General features: G+C 42.3%; 1 protein-coding gene across 1 annotated transcript; it reads left to right on the top strand.

The window, feature by feature from the left end:
• The first annotated feature begins 4694 nt into the window (after window positions 1-4694).
• IL22RA1 (interleukin 22 receptor subunit alpha 1) lies at window positions 4695-11971 on the top strand. The gene is made up of 7 exons (XM_075173840.1): window positions 4695-4737; window positions 6951-7083; window positions 7798-7979; window positions 9184-9368; window positions 9847-9982; window positions 10231-10352; window positions 10951-11971. Exons 1-7 carry the CDS (start codon window positions 4695-4697, stop codon window positions 11968-11970), a joined length of 1821 nt encoding a protein of 606 aa, XP_075029941.1. The 3' UTR covers window position 11971.
• Window positions 11972-17929: the final 5958 nt, after the last annotated feature.

The following is a 17929-nucleotide window of genomic DNA, read 5'->3' as shown; positions in this document are numbered from 1 at the left end:
ACATTTGCTTCTCTGTAACTGCAAAACTGCACCCCTGCTTGACTGGAAGTACCTTACAGAGACATTTAACAACCTTTGCATTTCGTGGGATGAAAAGATCTCCACCTCAACCTACAGAGATCACCTTCTGTGTTTCAACAGAGTGAACTGAAGCCAAAGTGATAAATGTGCAGCATGTTTGTTTATTTATTTATTTTTGTTTTTATACAAATATACTTATTGATGCTGAAATTCCCCCTGCTGTGCAGAATGTCTGAGAGCTGCTTTATGCAGAAGCAATAATATTTTGATAGGTAACTCCATGTGTCTTTGTTTTTATGTTTCCCAGAACTACAAAGGGTGACTGCAGCTCATCCTGAAAAACATTACATTTTGAAACAGGACTCAGTCATGGGCTTCCCATTCCTAATGCTTTGGTTTGAGTGGAATCCTATGACACTTCCCAGCCAGGTCTCCCTCTGGGTCACTGAAAGACCAGGACTGTCTGGTCATCTCTCTGAGCAAAGAATCAAATCAGAAGTCCACCAGCAAAAGGCACAGGAGACACAAGGCCTCTCTTCACTGGTCAATGCTGACCTCTTCAGTGTATTTTTTATTTGCACTCTTCACATCTCACAGAAACATACTCTCCCATTTCATTCCAGTAAAAAGACACACAGAAAAGCAAAGCATTACAAGAAAGACACAGATACACAATAGCCATTCTCTGCATTCAGAGAGAGTTGTCTCAGATGAGGGAAGGGTGTTGATGGAGGGTATTAAAGTTGACATCTTCAGAGAATCAGGAGAACAACATCAGAAGGAGGTAGGGGGTGATAGGAGGGGTTGGGAACTGCTTTGAAAGAGGAAAGCAAGATGTACTAATTAAAGTCCCGAATTAAAGTAAAATGGGGAGGTGGGAGAAAAGATTCATCAACTTTTTTGTCTCACCTGTCCTCCGCAAAGTGTCCTTAGTTACATCCTGCATTGTAATCCCTCCTGTTCAATTAGAAAGATATAGATCATACAAATACAATCACCACCCATTTTCTTGTGCAATCAAGGAAAAAACCCCAAGCTTTGAGTTACAGGAAGCTCTGAAGTTGTGTAACCTCTACAAAATTATTTTGACATGTCACAGCTCTGCAAACAGGGCCTGGGATCACTTCTTTGTCTTGTCCAGCTTTTCTCAGGATGGAAGCTGGGGGAAAGGTGAGCTGCAGGCCAGGTGAGCTGTACTGGTGGAGGCAAGATCCCACTTCTCCTTCTTTCACCAGGGCTTGAGATCTGCTTTCCACTGCAAAAGGGTCAGGGACTGCCAGAGCACAGTGCTCCCTCTTCCAGAGCAATTGGTCCTTATCTTACACCTTACTTAACAGTTGTAGCTGTATAATAAGAAGAGTAGCTCTCCCCTCTCATTGGAAGAGGTATGACCCAGTCAACCAAAAAACCTGGACATTGCTCATCTACTGGATAAGTGCAAAAGCTGGAATCAAATCTCCTACATCCCTGGATCAGCAGTCACTAGGCTTCATGCAGTCCTCACAGAGTGGGGCTCTGCAGCCTGAGCCCTGCAGCAGCTCAGAGGACGTAACCACCGTGGTCTTCTTGGCCTTAATCTACTGTCTTCACAAATCTCTGGCATGCAAGATTTTTCTCCTCTTTCCCAAGCTGTGCCAAGTTATAAGCAGAGTTCCATGGAAATCTGTGTTAAGAACCTCTCAGTCTGTTTTTGTCCTTAGGAACTAACTTCTGACATAGACTCAGGCTCTACAGTTTGGAAGTTGAAAGCCAAGTGTTTAATTTTAAACTTGGAACCAGACTTTTGGAGATCTTCAGGTACCTAAAGATTCAGCGAGGTGTTTCCTGGGCTATTCAAAAGGTAACATCTCTCTAGAAATAAGGGCAGAAATAAAGTTTTAAGTTATATTCTCAAAACTAAAGTGTCAGGTGCACTACAATTTCCCTCACCTCTGCCCTATCATGGGTCATCACACAGCAGAAGCATGAGGCAGTGACATGAGGGAAGGAAAAAAATAGAAATACTTTAGCAAGCTATTCGGGAAACACCCTAACAAAGAGTTGTACTTAATTAGATGTAGGCAATACTGGTGGATAGGTGTGTCTTGTTTAATAAACCTGTGAGGCTTCTACAAGTGAGATGAGAAAGACAAAATCACTGATGCATCAGTGGCATGGTTTGAAGCATACAGCCCCGTAATATTGAAGCAGGGCAGGAAATAGAAACAACTTCATGAGATTAAGAGCTAAGCAAAAGAGGTAGTAATTTTTATCACGTTTGGCCACAAGGATAGAATAGTGAAAGTAGCGTGCTTTCAGCTTCAGAAGCACACATGGTTTGTATTTTGATTAAATTGGCTGCAGATGTGATGTTGCTTATGGGACTCACTTGTAATAGTAAGAAAAAAATCTAGCATTTAGGAGCTTTAAATAGGCTTAGACAATATAAGAACACTGCTCATAAGGAATTTGTCTAATGCACCTATGTGGTTAAGGGCAGATATTTCTGTTAAAGCTTTTCTAGGGCTGAAGTGATTACAATTTGAACGGTTCTCAGTGCTCAGAAGGACAGTCCAGTTGGTTTTGCTTTGGTGGAACCTCAGCTTTATGCAGTGGTCCAGTTAGTCCTAGGCAAAACTGAGCACTGAGGACAGGACTTCCCCATTTTGTGAACAGTTACGACCATGGGATAAAGTAAGCCAGAGAAATAAGCTAGGGAGGCTATCCAGTTTGTGTCAAGGGAATAGCTATACTATGAAAATTCAAAAGCAGCGGCTAAGGGAGTTTCCTAAGCCTCACATACAGGCTGTATGTGTGAAGCTTTCTTCGCTTAGGACATCTTGGGTAAAATAAGCAGCACGCAGCTGTACCAGTTCTTCAGATGTTATACACATCTGGTGGTTCTAAATCCACATCTCCTGGAGACAGGCAGTTAGTTTTCACTTTTGACCAAAGAAGGAAATGTCTCTCCCTCTTCTGAGAAAAGCCTGAAAATGTAACTTAACAACACCCTAAAAAACTCAGAATGCTATGGAGAAGGAACTATATCTCTTTCTTGTCTAGATTTCATTCAAACTCCCAGTTCTTACCATATGGCATTCATGATTCTCAGAACAGAGCCTTATATTGTAAGCAGCCACAAAAATAAACTGTAGGTCTACAGCAGCCTCTGAGAAAAGCCATGGGACAGCACATAGAATCATAGAATCATAGAATCATACAGGTTGGAAAAGACCTCTAAGATCATCGTGTCCAACCGTCAACCCAACACCACCATGCCCACTACACCATGTCCCTAAGGGCCTCATCTACACGTCTTTTAAATACCTCCAGGGATGGTGACTCCACCACTTCCCTGGGCAGCCTGTTCCAAGGCCTGACCACTCTTTCAGTAAAGAAATTTTTCCTAATGTTCAATCTAAACCTCCCTTGGCACAACTTGAGGCCATTTCCTCTTGTCCTATCGCTAGTTACTTGGGAGAAGAGACCAACACCCACCTCGCTACAACCTCCTTTCAGGTAGTTGTAGAGCGCGATGAGGTCTCCCCTCAGCCTCCTCTTCTCCAGGCTAAACAACCCCAGTTCCCTCAGCCGCTCCTCATAAGACTTGTGCTCCAGGCCCTTCACCAGCTTCGTTGCCCTCCTCTGGACGCGCTCCAGCACCTCCATGTCCTTCTTGTAGTGAGGGGCCCAAAACTGAACACAGTATTCGAGGTGCGGCCTCACCAGTGCCGAGTACAGGGGCACGATCACCTCCCTATTCCTGCTGGCCACACTATTTCTGATACAGGCCAGGATGCCGTTGGCCTTCTTGGCCACCTGAGCACACTGCCGGCTCATGTTCAGCCGGCTGTCAACCAGTACCCCCAGGTCCTTTTCCTCTGGGCAGCTTTCCAGCCACTCTTCCCCAAGCCTGTAGCGTTGCCTGGGGTTGTTGTGGCCGAAGTGCAGGACCCGGCACTTGGCTTTGTTGAATCTCATACATGCTCCTCCTACAGAAAGACTACCTCCTCTCTACGTCAAATGAGAGAACCTCTGCAGCCACCTGGTAGTGCAGAGTCATGGCAGACTTGAGGAGCTTGTGCTCTGCCCAGTATGCAGCAGGGCTACACGCTAGTCATTTGGTTCCCATCGAAGGCCAGTATGAACAATAGAAGAGCTTAAAAACTAAAATCTGGCTGACTTTCATTTTAAAAAAGTATTCGAAGGTATTTCTTAAGGTGTCTTGCTTGCAGCAGTTATAAAACCAACTAGGTGCACAGCACTAAGTTTTAATTTCTAGAGTTTTAACAAGTCAAAGTTACCTGTCCAGAAAAGCAAGCCTTAAAAATGAGAAACCTCAGTGAGAGCCTTCAGGCGGAAGCTCTTTATCAGCAAAATGGTATTTGGCGCTCTTTCAAAAGCTGGGGATTTTCTAAGCCTCTGGCTTGTGCACCTTTGTACAGTTAGATGTGCATACTCAGAAGGGGAGAGGTGCTCCTGTTGTCACTCTTACGTTCTCTCTTACACATGCGCACAGATCTTTAGCTGGTGATCTCGGATCCGAACGCAGGCGGGATAGTAGCTCTGCAGCCTGTTACTGGGCAACAAATCCAACCTGGCCTCACGAACAAGAATTTAGCTCTTGTAAAAGGTGATTCACCTGCACACAGGAACAACTGCCTGCTCTCCCAGCCCAGCTTGCATAGTTATTCATGAAGCAATTTCTGATCATCTTGGCTGTATTTTCAGTGGTCGGTAAGTCCTGACTTCTCCTTTCCTATCACTGATAGTGGTTGTTTCTGTTTGATCCTGTAGTATGGGAGATAGGTCAATCAGGTTTACTGAAAAAAGACCTAAAGAATGAGCTGTTGTCTGAGGTTGTTCAAAAGCTCTCTTCTGTCTTGCTCTCTCCCTTTAATATTTTCAAAGTACTGTTGGTGTGCTCAGGTTTAAGGATTAGTAGGGAGAAGAAAAGATTCCTTCACTTCAAAGCGTTTGCCACTGATGTGTTACAACCCAAATCCTACAGGAGTAAAGGATATTCATTGACTTCAGGGGGCTTTGGATCAGTCCCCCTATGTCTTAAGCGGAGATGCAAATGAATACAAGAACAGCCCTGACTTTAAAAGAGGTACAAACAAATAATGTATCCCTAAAAGCCATTTAATCCTACTCCAGATGTGGCAAATTCACTCCTTGGTGAATCAAGGATAAACTTGCTATGTTTTCCAATGCCAGCTTTTCAGCAAGCAACTTTCTCATTCATCTGCTCTTGTGTCCGTGATCTTATACTGTAGGGAAGGCACCTTCAGAAACTTCTAGAACAGAGGGACTTTCACACTGTGAAATATCCTGGTTTTTCCGTGCCCACACTTGACTGTGTTTGTGTTACGCTGCTTTGCATAACTGTGTTTTAGTATGGATAAATGTGGGAAGACGTTGATTTCCTACTTCTGATATGATCAGAGTATTGGTGACTCAGTCTTCATGATGCCCAGACAGGGAAACCCACCCGCTTTATACTGACTGCTGCATTTCTGCCTCCTCAGGAAGACTGTGCTGAGCCTTGCATGAGCAGAGGCAAGTGTTGAACTGCAGATGAGGTCAGGACAAAATTTGGACTAGACTGCAATCCATTTTTGTGTTGCTTCCCTGCCAAAATACCATACACAACAAGACTGGGAACAGGATCTATGCCTTTCTGCCTAATTCTCCTCCTATACAGCATGCTAGTTTAAACTGCTGACATTCAGTCCTCCTCCATGGAGGCAGCTGAAGAGAAAGCTTGGAGGGAGGATCCAGGAACTGGTATGGTTTAGTCCCCGCTCTACCACAACTGCTCAATGTGATCTTGTCGAAGTCACCCCCATTCTGGTCCTCAGTTTTCCCATCTGTAAAGTGGTGCTATTTTTACTTGCTTACCACATAATTTTTTCATGGGGGGGACTCACTGATTTTGAGTGTCCATTTACAAGCACCATAATGGGACTGTTCATTTTCAGCAAGTGCAGACTGAAGCCCATGCAAGTTCAAGGTGTTTATCAATATTGCAAACCAAGAGCTGAGTAATGTATAAATTACCTCTCTTTGTGTCTGTAATTTGAATTCACAGAGCTTATGAATTCTGAGGTTATTCTCCAAGTTAGAAGGTCTTGTAAATCAGCCTTGAGAAAATTTTGCACTGTGTATTCTCATGACAGGAGAGAGCCAAAAGGCTCTAGGACACTTCTGCAGTGCCTGCTCAGAGCCAGTTTGCTACAAGTGGATCGTGGTGGTATTCTGCTCTACAGAGGCAGCTCAGACCAGGGGCATGTTTGTCAGAGGCAAAAGACATTTCTGCTTACCAACGCCAGAACCCATCCTCTGTAGGGAAGAGGCACAGGGCTTAGAGAGCAGGGAGCTGAGTTGTTTGCCTTCACCGTGCCACACCCAGATCAGAGTCCAGGCATCAGATCTTTGTGTGTCACTCTGTACAGGCAGTCTCCATCCAATAAAACATGGAGCAGGAGAGGTTAATGGCAGTCACATCTTCAATGATGCGAAACTGATTTCAGCATATTACTTCCCTGAGTATGGGCAGAAAGCAGAGACATTCATAGATGGATCTAGCCTTGAAAACAGGTGGTTGTTCTTAGTTTTCCAGCCGTTTAACTGCTTTAAAAGAAACCTGATAAGGAACTCAAAGATTCTCTTTCTGACTCTCAGTTTTTGAAGTCTTTCTGTACAAATTCCTGACTTACATTTCTTTGGGATGAGTGAACAATCTGCAAGGTGTATACAGTGACACGTGCACGGTTTAAATTCCTGTTCTGTTCAAGCTTCTGCTTTGCAACCCATCTCTAGCAAACTGGAATTGGCATGCTTGATACTTCTGTTCACTAAAAGGCTGAGCAGCATTGGACCCATATTCATCTGAGCGCTGAGATGCCAGTATATGCATTTTAATACTAGTTTCTTTGCTCCCCTAGGCATTGTGACTACAGAGAGGTCATCATGTCTGAAACGTGCAGCATTTTCTTCTACAAACTTTGAGAACATCCTGACATGGGAAACTGAAGCAGATATTCCCTCTGGCACTGTATTTGACGTCCAATACAAACAGTATGTGACGTTTGCTTCTTTTTGGAGTTCTGTTGTTCTTAGGGCCACTGTTCTCAGAGAGAAGGGCCAAGAAAGAAAAGTAGATTTTGCCTTTTCTGCTGCTTGTTTTACTGTCACGGAAATGGTTCTGCTTAGACAAGAACTCAATAAAGGACAGGATTATTTAAACTGGTAGATGGTGCTCAGTTAAGCAAATACTTTCACATCCTGAGTTGCCAGCTTTACTCCATTACTGAGCTACTCTTTGCCTCCAGCAACTTCCTTCTCTCTATTCTGTAGTTTCCTCACCTGTAAATACAGGTAATAGCAATTGTCTTCCTCTGGTTCAGTCACTAGAGCTAAGAGAAATCAAACCAATGCTACACAATAGCTTGGTTGCCTTTGGGTAAGTCTGCAAACTCTGCAGCGAACTTGCATGCAATCATTCAGTGTCAGAGCTGGGCAAAGAACCCCGGAGTCGCTGACTCGCGGGACACTCCTATGTGTGCCTTGAAATAAGCTGCACTTCCTCAAGGTGATATACACGCAGAAGCCATCAATGGGAACGGATTAAGGGCTGCAGTCCAGGGGAATTTTCTCTGCTGTTACATTCTCTGCCACTTGCTATTGCAGTAATGAATTTAAAAGCTACTAAGAGCTGGCAAAAGAGCCTGTTTGGATCATTATGGAGAAGGGTTGTATTGCGTCTGTTCTAAAAGCTTTTTTCATCCTAAGGTATGGAGAAAAATCCTGGCTTAACAAGCGTGAGTGCCAGAGTATCACACAGCCTTTCTGCAATCTCACTCGTGAAACAGAAAACTTCACGGAGCATTACTATGCCAGAGTGAGGGCCACTGGCCAGAACTACTGCTCCTCCAACTGGGTGCGCTCAGAAAGATTTCAACCCAGAAAAGAGAGTATGTACCGCTGCTGAAATCTATTAAATCATGGTTGTTAGGGATTCATTCCAAGTCTCACTGATATTTAGGACAGTGTTTCCTCTAATTTCAGTACTGCAAGACTCTGTGCTTGATCGGAAGGGAGTGAAGGCCCAAAGAAGGCTTGTTATTGGGAAAGGAGGCAAATGAGTGAATGGGCAGGGCCCTCCCTGAGGTCTGACACCAAAGTGGGATTAGAGGAGAAAAGGAAAAGCCAGATGCCCTTGAAGGAAGAACTGCTATTAAGGCTGACGAGAGGCAGAAGGAAACTAGTAAGAGACATGATGGGCAACCTGAGGACAGCCAGTAATACAGCCATAGAAGCCATGAGATGTGAAGTCCTGAAAATCAGGATAAGCAACCAGACCAATGGCTATTTAATGTTCCCAACCACTAAGTGAGCTCTACTGCAGCCATACAACATAGCCTTTGGCAATTCTCTTATTGGCTCTGTGACTAAAATTTTCCCACTGTGTATTTGTCAATAATTCAAGGTGGCATTAGCAGCCAAAGATCATGAAAAGCCTTGAGATCTGTGCATGGAATAACCTATGAAAGAGCCGTAAGTTGTTTCGATCATTAAACATTCACTTTTCATTGCAGCGTAAGCACTAGCACACACAGTGAAGCGATCCTATCCCCCAAAGCCATTATTTTCAGTTTGATGTTTTCAAGCTACATGGCCTTGGAGGAATACTGAATGCTGCTTTTAAATATGCTGTTACAGATTGGGTTAAACTTCTGTTTAAATATTGGGTATAGCATATGCCTTCCACTGAAGATAAAAAAGAGCTGAACTATTCTGAAGGCAAAATCTGATGTAGGATGGGAATAGGAATTTAGGTAGCAGTTAGCTGAGTGCCCTGTGGTGGGATTTCACACTCATCACACATGCATGAAGGAGGATGTCCCTGTGCAGGACAGCAAAGCAACATGGAAGCAGTGAGAATTTTTAGGGACAAACACTGGCCAAAGGTGGCAGAACCCTGAGAGAAGACAGTATCTCCAGTTGCCTGATTTTTCCTATGCTCAGTGAAATACAGCTCAAATACTTTTTTGTATATAAACAGAAGTAATAATTTACAGTGAGTCTGGGGTGTGTGTATAAGATATATATAAGATGATTTGGTAATGTATCAGCTTTAATCTTAACAGCTGACACTTCCTGTTCTGTCTTTTCTAGCTATTATTGGAGCACCAGAAGTGGAGTATGTTCCTTATGTACGGTCTGTAAAGTTTCTTATACGGCCCCCCTATACTCCACTGAGAGGTGAGGATGACCGCCAGCTAACCGTAGAGGACATTTATAGCAAATTTGGTGCTGTTGATTATCACTTAACAATATTCAACGAAAGGACACACCAAAAGGTAAAGCACAACCTCAGGCCACTAGCCCACTGACTTTTGTGAGTCACATTTTGCATAAGATGGAGAAGAACATCAGAGCTTATACATGATGGATGAGTTTTCTGACGTACAAGGGAAAGTCTCAGAGTCTTTGATTCTCGGTAGACAAGAGGAAGCATTTAAGCATTCCTCTAAAATTCTGGAAAAGAAACTGGAGTTTCCCAGGGTACTGTATAAGTAACAAAAAGTAAAACCACTGGTGACTGAAAAAGAGAATGACTTAATTAGTTCAAGTCTTAAGGAACTGAAATGCAAAAATTAAATACAGTAACAGTAGAAAGCAAATTATATATTTAGAATTCCATATATACAGAATTATTACAGTCCCATAACACCTTATTAGTAAATAAAATTTTATGCTGAATTTTGCAATCTGATTTGAAGAAATTGTGTGCATTTAATCGTTCTAAAATACAGAATTTGCCTTTATTTTAAATAGTGGACAAAGAATGAGCACAACAAAGAATTTGAAGTTTTCAACTTGGACCCAGACACTGAATATAATGGGACAGTATACATATATCTCCTCCACAGAAGCAGCAAAGCTCAAGTATTTTGGGTTAAAACACTAGCAGGTGAGGCTGTTAACTCTGCTCATTTAAAAGTCCAGGTGGGATATTGGATACACAAAAGAGACTGATTTTCAGTTGGTATAAAATAACATAGCCTTGCTAAAGATATTGAAGCAACACTGACGCTCCTAATTTAAAAATCACGTCCTATGAGACTAGACCTATAACATCATTTAGCTAATCCCATGCAGTTTTTCTAACCCAACTCTCTGAAGCTACATTTTCCACTTGTTCTCTTCCCCACTAACCAGACAACACATGGCTTCTCTACTGTTTCGTGGCACTCGCATTCTGTGCCGGATTGGTGTTTGCTGCAATTAGTTACGTGATCTACAAATATGTCAAGCAACACAGCGCACAGCCTATGTCTTTGGTAAGTGTTCCTAAGCCATTGCAGCAAATCTTTAAAATGCACTTAAATAGCATTGCTAATTGAGGAGGATGAATGAGCAGACAAGAGCATTGTCTAGGCAATCACTGCAGACTACTGATAGCTTGAAGACGGGTGCTCAGAACTTCCCCCAAATTGGGCCCCTTTAAAGGAGGTATCAGGTTAGGCAGCTAACATGAGGCATCCTAAATCACTAGTTCCTCTTGAAACTCTGGGCCTTCTTACCTATCCTTCATCTCCCGTAGCAAGCATTGGTTCTGCATGCTAAATGAGCTTAAGGACAATCTATTTCCATGCTCCAGGGCTTAGGCCAAATTTTGCAAAAATTAAAGCAGGATTTTTTCTTCCTCATATTTTAGGATCGCACAGTTGCCCTGATGCATAAGAGACATCTGTATTCCTCTGAAGGGTCGTTCCCCAGGGGAAAAAAAAGAGTTCTTTTGTCAACAGAGCATGTCCTTGGTGGTTGTTACTGGCTTTTACTGATACTTCTCCAAGGAAAATTTTAAAGAATATAAACCAAACCTTCAAAGTCACAGCTTCTTGTAATTAATTCATGTTTGTCTATCTACTTCAACAGGACTTCAGAGGGATTTCATCGTTCCAGCCTCTTACACTGACAGTGGAACATATTATAAAGCCAATTAATTTAATCAAACCTTCACTTCTCATCCCTGAAGTGCAGTTACCACAGATCAGCCAACATTTGGACAGAGCACTGGAGCCGCCATGGTCTTTCCGTCCACCAGAAACTGCCTATCAGCAACAGATGCATGTACCGACATTCCAGCTGCCCACTCAGCCACCCTGCTTGGCAAGCACAGCTCCTACTGGTTATGCTCCTCAAATAGTTGAGCAAAGCGTTCCTACTGCCGCATCCAGCAAAACTCAGCCCCTAACCTATGGGGTGTGTGTCGAAGGCACAGACCATGTTGACAAGAAGAATTTGCAGCCAAACCAAATGCTACAGGAATTTTCTCCAGATAGTTTTGTTGGTAGAAACCTCATAACCCAGATGCTGGGCAAGAGCTGTAGCCATTGGAATTACAAAGAACAGAGACCAAACTTGGCATTGTGGAACAGCAGTGAAGCAAAAGAGTCAGTTCTCTTACAGGGGAGCCCTGGGCAAACACAGCAACTGCTGCTGCAGACTGACGGGATAGAAAGTAAAGTGCATGTATCCCAAATGTCACTGTCTTTGCTGGAACAAGGAGAATGCTACAGACGACAGACAGCAGAACTGCCACTGTTATGGTCTTCAGTGAAAGCTGGCACAGACTATGTTCCAGAGGATGAATCGCTGTCATCTCTATCAGCAACACTCCTTTTCTCAGTTGGTAACTTCCCTGGAGAGAATAACACAGAGCAGTGGATATTGCCAGATTCATTCTCACATTCTGCAAATAAATTGCAGTTCCCAGAGACCCAAGAAACAGAAATGTTAACAGCAACAAAGGAGCTAAGCTGCACAAAACTGAATAATGTTGTGTCCCAAGACACTATCTCAGACCAGGACAGTGGCACTTCTCTCACTATGCTGTTCAAAGATTTGGACTTAAAAGTATCGTGGGATCAGGATGAAAACACAGAATTTTATTAGGATGACTTAATGATATTAAAATCCAGATTATGTTTTGCTTGCGTTAAATAGTAGCCTACCCTGCAAACAGTGCAATGCAAATAAGCATAGCTAATCTTGGATGTGTTAACATGGCACAGAGTTGTCAGACTGCTTCCGCTATTGTTCTATGGTGGAGAAAAGTGCCTTTATATCAGCTGCCTGATATAATTACTTCTTGGTACGTTGCAATACTGTATCTTTGCACTTAAATAATAGGCCTGCATATTCTTCAAATTTATTATGAATTGGACTATTTTAAAAGCTGAGTTAAGATTCAAGTTCAAATTCCAGATCCAGTTTACTGAAATTTAGCAAAATTCACAACAGAAACTGTATTTGCTCTTTACCAACCAAAGATCTAGGTCCCAGATATATCCACCCTTTGAAGAAATTCAGGTACAGCTGTATGCAAACCTAAAAGAATTAAATATATATTGGTGTTCTACCCTTGGATATATGATTCGTGCAAAACAATAGCTACTTCCATGAAATGGACTTTGCCTTTAAAGCAGTCATTGAAACTGTGGTAATAGCTCCTGATGCAGCAGTTCTGTGAAACTACATGTCCCCTATCCTGCTGTGCTCTTTAATGCTTGTAGAAAGATGAAGCCTTTTTCATCTCTGCAACAGATTAATGCAGTCTTGGTCCAGTTCTGACATATTTCTCAGCTGCTGCTCATTTCTTTCTCTGAAATAGTCACACATTCTCTTCTTCCCTTGAAATCCCCAGGGACGAAGCAGCTAGGATCACATTCCAGGTAGGCAGGAATTTACACTAATCTCAGTTCAGCCCCTCAATCTCAATTTACACTAATCTCAATTCATGCACTCAGTAATCTACGAAGGAGACTAGGGAGGTCTTGAGCTGCTCCCTCCCACACTTCACTGACACTGTCGATGTGGAACATGCTCCGTTTGCATGACAGAGAGGAGTCTACAATTGCAGAGCCCTCCTTTGTTCCTGTTACCAGCACATCCACCTCCAGGGCTGGAATGTAAATTGAGAGCCAAATTCCTTTAGCACTGCACCTTTACCAAAAGCAAGTTAAATGGTATTTATTCGGGGGACAGAGAATGCAATTATTTTTCATTAAGACGAAAGCATAGTTCAGCCTGTTGATTTCCACTGGTGTGGTGAAAAAGTGCGTGTCTGATGACATCAGTTTTAGAGGAGAACTGAAACCATTTATAGGAATAAGCAAGGCTTTGAATGGTATGGGGAAGTACTCACTTGAAGAGCACTGCCCAGAAGCAAAACTCAGCTGTTTTTACCATGAGCACACGTAGGTGTTTTCTCAGTCCAGGGAAGCTGAGGCTAAAGGCTAAATTCCACTTGCTTTGGTGTGATTTTGCAAATAAACTATAGCCTTATGAAGTAAAAAAAAATTCTGATGATTCAACCCAGAATTAAAGGAATAGTCTTCGAAACTTTACAGGCAAGGGTTCAGCTCCTAACTCCAGCATCAATAACGAACAAAGCACTATGGCCATGTCATATAAGGCCAAAAGGTCAAAATGCCAGATGTGGTGAAAAGGTGTCATGACACAGGGTATGAAAGGTGTGAGGTGTGAGTATGTGCATGGTCTGGGCAGCAACCCAGATGGACGTTTCCATTGTGCTAGCTTCTGAATGCTACTTCTTACCATTCAGTATCAATGATTTTGTGGAATATCGTTTGAGCTGTTTCATGTACTCTGTGTCCAAACTATACCATCAAAAACAATACACGCAGAAACGCTGCAGTTATAGGAGTTGCAGCAGCTCAGCTGTATTGTTTCCAAGGAGTGCGAGACTCCAGGGGTAACATTCTGCCCCGCTAACGCCCCCCCTGGGGAGGCTGCATTTCAAGCCACTGATGTCAACTACCTTATTCAGAATTGCCTGTGGGCTGCATATCTTGTGTCAACAACATTCCCAGTGATGCTACTCAGGGAATAATCAAATGCCACAATGTCAACATTTTGGCTCATGTTGTGAAACATAACCCTCAGTGCAGGGTCAGTATGGGCAGCTTAGTGCGGAAGAGAAGGGGGCCTTAGGAGAGCATTTGAAGATGCTGCTAAAAAATACATTTCCTGTTTAAAAGCCTTTTCAAATCCCTCTGCAGACCCCCTGCCACAGGGTCTGATCATGTCCAGCCCTTAATAAATGTATCATCTTGGTGCCCCAGGAGGAGAGATGGGAACTGTGGCGCAGAAAGCCTAGGACCAGATTTTTAGAATATATATAGGTGCCTAAAGATGCAAAGTATCCCACAGCTGGGATGTCGATCTCTTCTTCAGGCACCTTAAACATCTTAAAAGCTACATTGCCTCTGACTATGCTCAAATGCTGCATATGGCAGGAATGATTTTAAAGGCTTACAACCCAGCTATTGCCCCATCCTATCCTCACCTGTTCTACCCCTAACAGCAGCAACTGTAATGAACAGGGAACACAGTCAAGAGAGAGACTCTGTAAGCCATGTCTTAAGGAGGTGATTAACAGCAATATTCTCAACTTCCTGCTCTGATCATGGCTAAGTCAATATTTATCTTTTAGGCCTTGATATACTAAGCAGGAGATCGATTCTTATCTCATGAGTCACCTCTTAAACTTAACAGAAAGATCATCCCTTCTAAAACTATTTCTCTTTGGAAAAGCTTGGAAAGATGTTGTCGCTATTGAGCTTTATTGCAGCTGTGCAAGAAAAGTGCTCATCCATCCCCCATCAACAATGACCTTATTGCCTTCTGCTTCATTGCTTTTCATAATCAAATTTATAGCCTTGTTTGTTTCAAAATGCATCACAACAAACAGCTATAGTAGGATCTAATTATCTCATTCTCATTCTGTGTAAGGACATTTTCAGATAAACAGCAGGATTTCAACGTTGTTTCAAAGGTCTTCCCATGCAAGCCATCTGTATCTAACAACAGACTGTTCCTCACTTATCTTGACGTTTTCCAGATAACAGTTTTGATAGCTCCAGATAATAAAAACTAGAGGTGCCTTGCCACAAAGACCGTGCTTATTCCTAGGCAGATGTCACGACGATGACAGGTGAGCATTGCAGTTCCAGTTGTCACAAGGATACCAGCACAGCAGGTGGCAGCTGTAACCCTATAGCAAAGTATTACTCTTTGTCTTCTCAGCTAAATCTGGGAGCTGTCACTTAGCCACTCCCCACACCAGCAGCCCTGCTCGTAGCTCACCAGGGATCCTTGCACAGGGATGAACATATTGCTGCAGACGGAGGCTCACGTTCTCCCTCGTTATTCGCTTGTTATTTGTTTTGGCATTGAAAGGTGCCCCGTTTGAAGACTACAAAAAATCACCGATGATTTTTTAACACGTTCTTTGAGGAAAATCTTACTCAAGGAACAAATTAAAAGTGCCAAATTCTGGAGACAGAATGAAGCAGAGTTGAGGGGCACTCCGAAAGTATTAGGGACCCTGATAAAACAGACTTTATATCTTAGCTCTGGCATCACATTGGCCTAACAGTATTGCTGTTAGTGATGGGGAGATACGAACTACATGAAAGAACTTGCACAGCAGCAGGATCACAGTGCTAACCAGTGGCCTTACACTTACTGGTTCAGAGGATTTAAAATGTTCATGTATAGCTTCTCTCTTCTCAGGCTGAGATAATGAGAGCTGTGAGACATGATTATAAGAGATTTTGTAAGAAAAAAGGTGACCAAAATGGTCAAAGGTTTGAAACAGCATCCATATGAGGAGAGCACAAGTTAAGACTCTTCTCCTTAAAACACGCAACAGAGGGTTGATATGACAATGAATGAAATTATTAATACTAAGCAGAATAGATTATAATTACTCATTACTTCTCATAATACAAAATTCAGGAAAGCATTCAAGTGATCATGCAGTGGTTCAAAACCAATGGAAGAAAAGCGCTCCTTCACTTGGACAGCTCAGCTTACACCAAAATGTATTCAGTCACGCCTGCCCAGTACCTGTTTATTGCTTTTTTAGGAATGTCTGAAACACAGCCACTAATTAAACTTCATACACAGAAGTCCTTGCAGTTCTAGTGCTGATCCTGCTGGGTTTCAGCTTTGTTTTATTCGGATGGTGAACCAAACAAAGGTTCTTAGAAAAGGATCCTACTGATACGGGCAGGGTAACTCAAACCATGCCAAATTTGATAGTGGAATTCATTTCCACAAGGCCTTGTGGAGGCCAGAATCATAAAGTATTCAAAAAGGAATTAGGCAAATTATCAAGGATAGGACTATTAGCAACAATAAAGCATTGTGTCCAGCTCAGGAAAAGCTACGGGCCACTCTCAAGAGACAGGATACTGGGCTGGACAGACCTTCAGCTTCATCCAGTATGGCAATTTTATGTTCTTACATATCCTCTTTACAGACTACTACTGGCTGTGAGAAGCCCACTACTGATCTAATAAAATGTAGCTGGAAAACGTCTGGTTCACAAACTGGTGTTGCAGCCTCAGAGCTTCACTACTTTCAAACCTTCACTTCTCCTTCTCACACCACAAAAAATATCACCTGCTTCTCACATTGCTGGGAAGGGTTTATCCTGAATGCTGAGAACTGCAAGCCCGTCTCAAATAAATGGAAAAACAGCAGTCTCTGTTCTTTTACCCTACCCCAGACTCTTAGATACCACCATGCGCAGCTGGATATGTAAGCTCACCCGCTATTGTGGCAGCAAGCCTTCAGTTGCTTGTAATAAGAAAAATATAATAGTCGCAGCCAACCAAACCATAAGAGCTGCTGTTAGCTCCTGTTCTAATTATACACTGACATAATTTGGCTGCAGTTGGCATTCACTAAAGAGATGGCAAAGTAAATAATTTCACTCCATTATGCAGCAATGGCGATGTTAACCTAAGGGAAATTCCTGGAGGAGATTAAAACATTCATAATTCATTTCGGATGCATTGTGAGCTTCTATTCTAAATGAGCAGAGGATAATCCAATACTCTGATGCCTGAATTTTGGAGGCACCTGTCTTTCCTTATATCATTTGGCAAAGGCAATAATTTGCCCCATCTGAAAAAGAGTTTGTGATTAGTTGCCATTGCAGTAAGCAGCTCCAACTGCGTAACCCGTGCATGGGTCTCCCCATTGTCACTGCGATGGCATGGTAGGATGCTATATTTAAGACTCCAGGATGGGCACTCAAACATGGGGAACATTCTTTTGGGGAGAGTCATTCTTAGTGTCATCAACAGGGAGAAGGAAACGCTTCTTTATCCTTTCTCTTTCATGAGGACAGGCACTCTCACTGTAGTCTTCACAGGGTGAGTTTGGTTTATCTGTAAATAAACTACTGTTTTATAGCAAGATTTTATAAGATCTTCATAGCAGCATCAGTTATTTTGTATGATCACTTTCTTTGAATTGCACTTCAGAGATAGACTGTGCTTCGTGATTGTATCTGCTTTAAAGTGTCATTACTGTTTTTCCAGTGTTATTCTTATGAAAATACTGTTTGACTTCATGTTTTCTTACAAGAATCTATGCCGGTTTACTGGTCTGTTTAGAAAAAAATATATACTTGGATTGAAAAGTGTAGGTTTTAGCAGATCAAAACTCTATATCTTTACAATAAACACCAGATTATAAAGCACTGAAAATTTTCCAGGGAAAAATAAAAAACATTGTATAGCAAAAATTAACCTGGATTGGTAACTATTCATGAAAATGGAAACAAAGATCTGATGCCCAGTAGTCATTCTGCAGCTGAAATAGTTCTGCAGAGAGTAGTATTGTATGAAATTACAAAGATATTTTTTCCATAAAAGCCTGTTTTATTTTCTCTTTCTTATACTTGCCAACATTTCTTTGTTTCTTCCAAAGTTAACGTCTGCTGAGGAAATATTATCATGATAATTCTGTATTTTCAGTTGCATTTTGGGATATTTTGCATTTAGCACAACAACTCTGCTTTTCCATACAACTG

The sequence above is a fragment of the Calonectris borealis genome, chromosome 25 (genome assembly GCF_964195595.1).
Source record: "Calonectris borealis chromosome 25, bCalBor7.hap1.2, whole genome shotgun sequence".
NCBI lineage: Eukaryota > Metazoa > Chordata > Aves > Procellariiformes > Procellariidae > Calonectris > Calonectris borealis.
Note: the sequence above shows the minus strand (reverse complement) of the source record. Positions and strands in the feature narration are given on the sequence as shown.